Source organism: Corythoichthys intestinalis, chromosome 22, assembly GCF_030265065.1.
Source record: "Corythoichthys intestinalis isolate RoL2023-P3 chromosome 22, ASM3026506v1, whole genome shotgun sequence".
Taxonomy (NCBI): domain Eukaryota; kingdom Metazoa; phylum Chordata; class Actinopteri; order Syngnathiformes; family Syngnathidae; genus Corythoichthys; species Corythoichthys intestinalis.
Genome location: NC_080416.1, coordinates 1,061,571 through 1,071,853, shown reverse-complemented (window position 1 = coordinate 1,071,853; position 10,283 = coordinate 1,061,571). Strand labels below are relative to the sequence as shown.

The window sequence follows — 10,283 nt, the reverse complement described above, 5'->3', positions numbered from 1 at the left end:
ATTGCGAGAGTTGGTGGTGCAGACGTGAGCTTGTCAGGGTCAATCTTGCTCAGTCAGTTGCTTGACACACACGTTGGGCTTCCGTGATAAGAAGGCGTCCTGTATGTCTTATGCCCTATATTCTGCTTGTTTTCCTTAAACTATGGTATAAGTGCTAATTATTTTATTTTGGGTGTTTTAGAGTAATACAAACAGTAAATACGAGAAACGATACTATTCCCCGATTGATTATATTAAGTGCGTTAGAATAATGCAACCAGTTTGACGGTGTTTACGAGAAAAGGTACTATCTCCTTAAAAGTGACCATTGGAAAATCAAATACAAAACTTTTTCTACTGTTTCTAATAGCAAAAGAAAAATATTTATATAAATTTCAAACTCAAAATAAGAAAGTCGTGCCGAAACACATTCATATTGTGGTCACGCCACACAAGGCTGCACACATGCACTCGTAGCAGCGTGTGTGCGCGCGCGAGCAAGCTTGTGCATGTGCTTGCAATGCCCACAGTGCAGGCGGTGTTTGCTTGTGCTGCAGTCCGCTCTCGCTTTTCAGTCGTCAACTTCCACGCACATATTGGATTTAACACGCACTTGCTTAAACCAAGAAGCCCAGAGTGGGTAAACCGCGAGTCGGACAACCGACGCCCCCCCCCCCCGGAGCTCCGCGGTGAAGTCGGCGGCGTCGCGCAACCACAGAGGCCGGCCGGGAGGCGCTGCTCGGCGGGCATGGCTTCGCCTCCGTGCGGCAACTTGGACTCCGGCCTGGAAATCAAAACTCGCTCGGTGGAGCAGACGCTCATCCCGCTGGTGTCTCAGGTGAGTCCGCGCGTCAACGCCACGGGAACTTCTGGAAGTTTTCCGTTGTTTTGTGTTGTTGTTAGGCACGCTCACTTTTGTTGTTCCGGTGGGAGCGTGACGAGAACAGATGACACTTTTTCGGGCAAGTTTTTTTGTTTTGTTTTGTTTGCTCACGTTAGGCTGTTGTCGGGCAGAACCTGCAAGATTACATAACGCTAAACACCGTGTGCATTTCACCAACAGCTACTACACACTCTCAACTGTACCTTTCTTTGTTGTGTGCACCTTCTAAAAAGTTCCCCAAAGTTTGGAACCTCCCCAACATCCAGAGAATGGTCAACTCAACGTTCGCCCCCTTGATATTTTGACGATGAGAAGATCCCAAAAGCACAATGGATCACTTGATGTGTAAATGTTTGCCTCATAAATTCAGTAGTGAAGTCCTCACACACAAAATCATGAATGTGAATGCAAGACTTTCAGCTTTCATTGAAGTAGAGCAGTGTGATGGTTTGACTCTCATTTAATGCTGCAACGATTAATCGATTAACTCGAGTATTCGATTAGGAAAAAAAATATTCGAATTACATTTTATTGCTTCGAGTATTCGTTTAATTAAAGTGGCATTGTAATGGTTTATTTTGAAAGTTTTATTGATTACAGTGGATATTCTGCCCTCTGGTCTGCCTCTTTTCACATGGCTGAATCCAACTGCTCCCTGTTAAGACCAACGTAAGCTCAGTTTTTGTTTGAGCTAATGTTTTTTTATGCAATCATAATTTAGTTTTTAGGTATATCTAGCCGTTTTTTGTGTGTGTGTGGGAATATGTGTCTGAACAATTTGTTGAAAGCATTGTTTAAAAAAAAAAGTTAACCTTTTATAGCATTTAAGCTAGCGGACCTTTGCTATGTAAGTTAGCCAATTGTTCTTTTGTTGTACGAAGATCCTCATTTATTTTTTTATACTGTTTCAGGCTCTCAGGTAGTTTTCATGTTCCTTATCCGATTACTCGATTATTCGAGCTAAGTACTTCATCGATTAATCGACTACTAAAGTAATGGATAGCTGCAGCCCTACTCTCAATAGAGGTCGACCGACATGGGCTTTTCAAATACTGACTTAAAAATAAAGGCCCATATGCTTTTTAAAAAAAAAAAAAAAATTTTTTTTTAATTATTTACAACGCCCCCACCCTTCTGTCTTAGCAGAGAATGGTTTGACCCCACTCTGGCGCACTCAAGGCTAAACTACATACGTGCCCTGAAACATGGCGAGTCGTCATAAATCAGGTGCGCAGAAAAGAAAAGAAAAAGAGATGAAGATCATAGAGGTGAACTATGGCTATGGCAGCATATACTGTAATGGGACATATTGTTCTATCAAACCCAACAGTTCTTTTGGCTTAAAATACAGCATTTCGTTTTAAAGAGGGGTGCAAGAGCAGAAACTGCTTTCTCAGCCTTGTCTGTGTTTTCTGCCATGTGTTTTCTGCGAATGGCCTCCTGAAGCGGTGACCCAGTCGGCCAAAAACTGCCAGCTTTTTATCACTTTAAGTCATATTTTTGGTTGGTGCACTTTATCATTTATTCTGTACATATGTTTGCTGAGAGTCTGTGACTTATTTACATTTCACACTTCAAGTATATGAGGAACAAAGCACAGGTTTGGTGTCAAAAGAGTTGTTTTGATGTTTATTTTTCAACGGCAAACAGTTCAAACACTTGATACATCTTCACTGATTGAGAGTGCCTCGGTGCTTTTATGATAAAGTGTTTACCATCAAGGCTTCCAACGCAGTTTGGGAAGTTCCATAGCCACAGAAATCCGCTTTGGCTTCCCAATGGCTGGTTTTAGGACACTGCGAAAAAATCGGGTTGGAAGGCTGTCCACAATGCTTGCAGAACTCGGACAAAACGCTGGACACGGTGCTCGATGCTAGGCCTGAGCGATATTGGAAAAAACTATTGCTGCGATTTTTTGGGGGTTTGCGATATATTGCGATATTATATTGCGATATAAATTTTTTTATTTTTTTTTAAAATAAATTTTCACTAGATGACTTGAATAGCTGTTTCGAAAGACTTTGGACGACTCGTCATTACCACAGTGTACAGTATTCCATCGTTTTTCGCGGTTAATAGGGACCAGAACCCGCCGCGATAAGTGAAAAACCGCAAAGTAGCGCATACCCCCCCCCCCCCTTTTTTTTTTTGTGTGTGTGTGTGTGTGCGTGTGTGTGCTCAATGTATTTATTCAGATCTAGCACTGGAAAGAGATACATATAAGACATGTTTTTTCTCCCTTTCCCCAAAGTATGATTTAAAAAAATGTATATATACAGTATAAGGGCTATCAAACGATTAAAATTTTCAATCGAGTTAATTACAGCTTAAAAATTAATTAATCGTAATTAATCGCAATTCAAACAATCTATGAAATATGCCATATTTTTCTGTAAATTATTTTTGGAATGGAAAGACACAAGATGGATATATACATTCAACAGACGGTACATAAGTGCTGTATTTGTTTATTATAACAATAAATCAACAAGATGGCATTAACATTATTAACATTCTGTTAAAGCGATCCATGGATAGAAAGACTTGTAGTTCTTAAAAGATAAATGTTAGCACAAGTTATAGAAATTTTATATTAAAACCCCTCTTAATGTTTTTGTTTTAATAAAATTTGTAAAATTTTCAATCAAAAAACAAACTAGTAGCCCGCCATCGTTGATGTCAATCATTACACAATGCTCATGGGTGCTGAAGCCCATAAAATCAGTCGCATCCAAGCGCCAGCAGAGGGCGACAAAACTCCATAAAACACAAGTAACAAGGTGACATTGCACTGTGCTGTCATTTTAATCTGTTTGAGCGGGGCATGTGCGTTCATTGCGTCAAATATTTAAACGTGATTAATTAAATTAAATACCGCCCGTTAACGCGATCATTTTGACAGACCTAGTGTATACTTTAATAAATGCTCTTTAAGCACTTCAAATGTAATAATTATGATCAGTTTTAAACATAACTGTCCCACTGAATCATTTTTAAACAAGAATAAAGTACCGTAGTAGAAAAATGCTTGGCTTTATTAAATGCTTCTGTTTACCTAACATGGCTGTGACTCTTGGAGTGACATGTAGAAATTACAAACTCCTCATCATCATTTCTGGCGTTTATTTCATATGTCTCGAATGTCTCCACATTCTCCCCCCACAGACACACACATTCATTCCAGCCCGCGCTTCCTTGCAGAAACTATTTAACAAGTTAAACGATGATTGACAGATTGCTGCCCGGCTTCTTTGGCCAGATCAAAGCCATCGTTAACTTTAATAAGCAAGTGCCGCAGTGACTGAGAGCTGGGAAAGAGGGTGAGAGAGGCTGTGCGAGCAAATGAAGCAGAACAAAGGTTTATGGATTGGGAAAAAAAACCCAAAAATAACTATGGCACGTCCTTGCGATGGGACTATCGCGCATGCGCACATCGCGATGGCGATGTTTAAACGATATAATGTTCAGGCTCAGGCTAGTTTGAAGCTAGCCACCACAGCTAGCTGGCTTCCACCCGTAGCTAGAATTCATAATGTGATGTCATCAGCAGTCAGACAGACCACCTCCGAAACAGTCTTCTGCATCGCCTGTCCCTCAACATTTGTATAATCAACATTTGTTGTTCAATATTGATGAGCTGAAGATCCACATTAGTGCTGCAACGATCAATTGATTAACGCGAGTATTCAATTAGAAAAAAAAAATTCGAATTAAATTTTGCTGCTTCGAGTATTCGTTTAATTAAATTGGCGGTGTAATGGTTTATTTTGAAAGTGTTTGAATTTAGTTTTACTGATTTGGGTGGATACACTGCCCTCTAGTCTCATTTCACATGGCTGAATCCAGCTGCTCCCTGTTAAGAACAGCATAAGAAAAGTTTTTGTTTGGGCTAATTTGTTTGAATGCATTCGTAATTTAGTTTATTGGTATATTTAGCCGTTTTTTTTTTTTTGTGGGAATATGTCTCAGAATCATTTTTTAGGAGCCTTGTAAAACAAAACCAAAAAAAACTTATCATTTTATAACTTTTAAGGTAGCGGACTTTTGCTATTTAAGTTAGCCAATTGTTCTTTTGTTGTACATAGATCCTCATTTATTTATTTTTTTCATACCGTTTGAGGCTCTGCTCAGGTATTTTAATTTTTCATGTTCCTTATCCGATTACTTGATTATTCGAATGAACTAGTTCATCGATTAATCGACTACTAAAACAATCGATAGCTGCAGCCCTAATCCACATTCAAACGTTCCACCTTCGTTGGCATTGTTGCGTCATTGGAAGAAAACTAGAGGAAGTCGACAAGTCCCACAAAATGGTACAAACACAACGCCACACCCCTCTAGTGGCTTGGCGGTGAATTACAGAGCAACGCGTTCCCTTGTCTCAGAACTATGGAATGCTCACTGACGCCGTAGTCGCTTCGCCGTCACCGCAACGCAGAAGCATAACTCGGGCTTTAAGACCACCATGCTTGCAGCCCTTTAGATTGCCCTGAAGCATCGCAGGTACACGCGTTCGCACACTTCCTCGTTTTTGTGTCTGTTTGAGAGCCAATGACATCCCGGCTGGAACACCTCCGTTGGTATGGAGATGTGATTTAAAACAAAAGCAAAAAAAAAAAAAAAAACCCTGACTGACTTCCTATAGCCCGAGGCTTTGATGGGGGAAAAAAGGCCTCCTCAGTGTTGCAAATGAGAAGAAGTGAAAAGTCATCATGCGGTTAAAGGCTGGGTGGGGGAGGCAGGAAGCGCAAAAAGGGGAAATGGAAGCACAAAGAATCAATAAAAGTAGTGAACATGCGTGCATGAATAGAGCAGAGCTGGGTGGGACGTGTATATCCTGCGTGCGCGTAAAGGCTTGTAATTACACGGCGGAGGGAGTGCGTCTGATAAGAGAACTCGGGAATATCAACGGAAAAAAAGAGAGGAGAGCGCATCAAGACAAGAGGGCACATTTTCTCATTTCCTGCCCGATAGACATCTAATGACACACAACAACAGCAACAACAACAACAAAAGAACACCTTAAAACAGCTAGATTTAGGAGCTTATACATTAGTACTCCGTTTTGATGTTTTGATAGTTCATCAATGGAGTTAAGAATTACAAGTAACTGTATTTTTCTTTTTTAACAGCAAACAGTAACATGTTAATTATACAGTTCCTGACAAAAGTCTTGTTGCTTATCCATTTTTTTAGAAACAATTGCTAATAACCTGACTTTTAATTATTCAGTTGCTTTCAGAAATGGCTCATATAAAAGCTAAGACCCTCCCAAATGATGTTGAATGTCCAAAAAATATATTGGTTTCATTGAAAAAAGCTTGATCATTTAATAAAGACATAAAGGTCAAATTTTGGCAAGACCGAAGTACGGAAAGTAGTGTGAAAACTGAACAAAAAATGTACTTAAAATACAAAAATATGTTACATGACATAAGCAAATTAAGTAGTGGTGCTGTGAGATCCAAATCGAATATTATGTATGACTTCCATGGGCTTCGACAAGGATTCATACAATTTATCGATGAAGTCATCAGGAACATCAAGAAAGCAGTATTGCATGCCTCCCAGAGTACATCCACATTCTTGGGTTTCGTTTTCCATGCTTCCTCTTTCATCCTGTTCATGTCTGGTATAAATACGTGTTTGGGACACTGAAACAATTAAAAATAGAACGTATTTATGTTTTTGGGAGCAAATGAGTTAAACACTGTAAACGTTAGCATTGCTACTAAGCCTGAGAGATATATCGTTTAAACATCGCCATCGCGATGTGAGCGTTCGCAATCGTCCCATCGCAAGCACGTGCGGTAGTTTTTTTTTTAATCCACATACGCCTTGCTTTCTGCTCTGCTCACAGCCTCACACCCTCCCTCTCCCAGCCCTTTGATCCTCTCAGTCACTGCAGCACTTGCTTCTTCAAGTTAACGATGCTCGATTTCCTTGATCTTGCCAAAGAACCGGACTTCAAAGCTGAGCAATGTGTCAATCATCGTTTACCTTTTTAAACAGTTTCTGCAAGGAAGCCGCGCTGGAATGAATGTGTGTGTGTGTGTGGAGACGTTGGAGACATATAAAATGCCAGAAGTGATCATGAGGAGTTTGAAATTTCTACATGTCACTCCAAGAGTCACAGTTAAGATAGATAAACATAAGCATTTAATAAAGCCAAGCATTTTTCTACTACAGAACTTGATTCTTGTTCAAAAATGATTTGGTTGGACAGTTATGTTTAAAACTGATAATAATTATGACATTTGAAGTGCTTAAAAACCATTTATTTATATACAGTTTTTTAAAATCACTTTGGGGGGAAAAAGTGAGAAAAAACATGTATTGTGTGTATCTCTTTCCAATGCTAAATCTGAATAAATACTTTGAGCACAAAAAACACACACACACACACAAAAAAAATGGGGGGGGGTGCGCTACGTTGCGGTTTTTCACTTATCGCGGCGGGTTCTGGTCCCCATTAACCGCGAAAAACGAGGGATCACAGTACACTGTGGTGATGGTGAGTCATCCAAAGTCTTTCCAAACAGCTATTAAAGTCATCTAGTGAAAATTTCTTTTAAAAAAACAAAACAAAACAAAACAAAACAAAACAAAACAAAAAAAAAAATATATATATATATATATATTTTTTTATATCGCAATATAATATCGCAATATATCGCAAACCCCCAAAAAATCGCAACAATAGTTTTTTCCAATATCGTTCAGGCCTAATTGCCACATCGAGGCTAATTGGGGAAAAAAAGACAACCTACTTTAGCCTGCTATAAAACATTGGCAGTCTGCTCCAAAACACAAACTTGTGGTTAAAAGGTGACACTTCAAACATGAAAAATCGCTGGTTAACAGCATTTGCAAATGAAAAAAATGAAAAAAATTGGTTACTGACAACACATGCATTGACAAAAAGTGCTTTTTTGTGGTGTGTAAAGGTTACAGTTACCTGTTTAGTGAACGTACTTCCAGTGAACATTTCAAAATAAAAGCACGTCATGTTTGACATATAAAAACGATTTCTGGAGTTCATCACACATACTTCAGAATTTAGATTCAGACACTAAGAATAGCTTTAAAATGACACCCTTTATGAAAAATCTAATTGGCAATGAATAATTGTTATAAATATTATAATACTATTATATACTGTATAGTAGTATACTATAATATAAATGCTAGATTTTTTTTTTATAAGAATTGTTATGAATAATGTTGGAAAGGCAAAGTCAGTGTTCTGAATCTGTTTTCATTCCATTCTTTTGCACTAGTTAATGCTATCAGCATTTGACCTTATTGTTTATTTGTGATTTATTATTGTTATTTACATGTTTATTTGTACTTTAATAAAGAATGTAAGTGTTCCAAAATGTTTTGGGGAATTAATAAGTGTCAACGATAAATTTCATTGCTAAAAAAAAAAAAAAAAATTATTAGATTAGTCGAGTAATCGTAAAAATAGTCTGCTGACTAATCGGGAGAAAATTAGTCGTTTGCGACAGCCTCACTCCGCGCCTTCAGTCCTTTGCAGATTTAAAAAAAAAAAAAAAAAAAAATACAGTATTTAAAAATGTTAAGATATGTATTCGTGTTCAAACCATTATTTTGTGACATATATATTTCATTTTTAATCATAATTATTACATTTGCAGTGCTTTTATTAAAATACCCGTTTTTTTTTTTTTTTACATTTTTAAAACATGTCTTATATGCATCTCTTTCCAATGTTGTTAAATCTGAATAAATGCATTGAACACATCCAAAAAAACAAACAAAAAAAATATGTAAATAAGCTCCGCCTCCGCCGATTTTCGTGTGGGTGGGTGGGGGGTTTAACCGCGAGGGATCGCTGTATTGGCTAAAGTCATAATGTTTTTGTTGTGTTTGTTCGTTTAGTCATTGTGTTTATTTCTGTTGTGTCGATCGCTTCATCGATTAATGAAATGACAACAGGTGCATTTTACAGTGCTAGATTTTTGACAGCAGTCATCCTACTTTTGCTCAGCTAACACTGACAACAAATACCTTCTGTAAGTACCATGTGATCTATAACGAGACCAGCTGTGATTGGATAAAACCCATGACATCATTAAAAAAGCAGTCCTTGGAAAATATTGTTTTTCAGTAAAGCAAGCTCTGTTGCTATGGAAACATGCTGATGCGGAAGCTATCTTAATGAAAACATTATCAAAGCACAATAAAATGCTTACACTTACTGTATAATAAATCTTGAGAGGAACTTTTTTGGTGCACTTCCCCTTCAGCCAGCAGCTCTGCAGTGCATTCCAGTGTAAATAGGATTAAAATATATCAGCCTCCAATAAATAAATCCGCTTATGGTTGGCATCTTACCTCCATTAACTCGTGCTCTATACTCCCAACTTTTTTTTGATATACCAAAATCTGTGAATGCTGGGTAAAGGTTGACCGATATATCGGTCAGCCGATTTGTGGACTTTTTCAAGATCGGGCAATATAGTAGGACCTATGTTTGCTTTTGGGTTCCGATCTTTCTTATACAGGTCGGCCAATATGTTGGCAAATTAATTTTGTTTTGAAAAATCCCTATCGGCATCAGTCTTTGAAAATCTCATATCGGTCGATCTCTAGAGGCGATGTGGTGGTAACCGAATAAAGGAACTTTGGTTCATAGACTTCATAATGTATTGATGGAACACGGGGCGTGGGGCTGATAAAAAAGGGGCTTGCATTGTTGGCGAGGCAGTCAAAGCTGACCGAGTGGAATCACAAAGAGCTTTTTCCGTTGAAAATTCTTGTGAGTAAATCCCTGAATTCTTTATAGATATGGATGTAAAACCGTCTCGATTCTTGGTTAAAAGCAAAAATAAAAGTGCAGTAAACATTTATTTTAAGTAAATATGTTGGAGTACAATGCTAGTCTGTTAGTGAATGTAGCTAGCGGCCGCCTGATGTAAACAAAGCTTTTCCTGTGAAAATTCTTGTGAATGCTTAAATCCCTGATTTCTTTATAGATATGAATGTAAAACAGTCTAGATTTTTGGTTAAAAGCAAAAACACCATGTAGTTCGCATTTATTTTACGTAAATATGTCGAAGTACAATGCTAGTCTGTTTGTGATTGTAGCTAGCGGCCTTCTGATGTAAACAGCTTTTCTGGTAAAAAATTCTTGTGAATAAATGCTTAAATCCCCGAATTCTATATAGATACAGACGTAAAACAGTCTCGATTCTTGGTTAAAAGCAACAAGAAAAAAAGTGCAGTAATCATTAATTTTACGTAAATATGTCGAATTACAACGGTAGTCTGTTAGTGAATGTAGCTAGCGGCCGCCTGATGTTAACTGTGCTTTTCCGGTGAAAATTCTTGTGAATAAATGCTTAAATCCCTGAATTCTTTATAGATGTGGACGTAAAACGGTCTCGATTCT

General features: G+C 38.0%; 1 protein-coding gene across 3 annotated transcripts in view; it reads left to right on the top strand.

Moving 5' to 3' along the window:
* Positions 1 to 455: 455 nt before the first annotated feature.
* The window catches only part of ctnnal1 (catenin (cadherin-associated protein), alpha-like 1), a 70,438-nt gene continuing 60,610 nt past the window's right edge, over positions 456 to 10,283 (top strand). For 2 of the 3 annotated variants that reach the window (XM_057828602.1, XM_057828603.1), the window contains exon 1: positions 456 to 817. In XM_057828602.1, the coding sequence (XP_057684585.1) occupies positions 500 to 817 (318 nt within the window). In that variant the 5' untranslated portion in view covers positions 456 to 499. Of the gene's footprint in view, positions 818 to 8,706; positions 9,651 to 10,283 lie in introns of those variants that run through there. The other variant, XM_057828604.1, reaches the window with a different exon arrangement.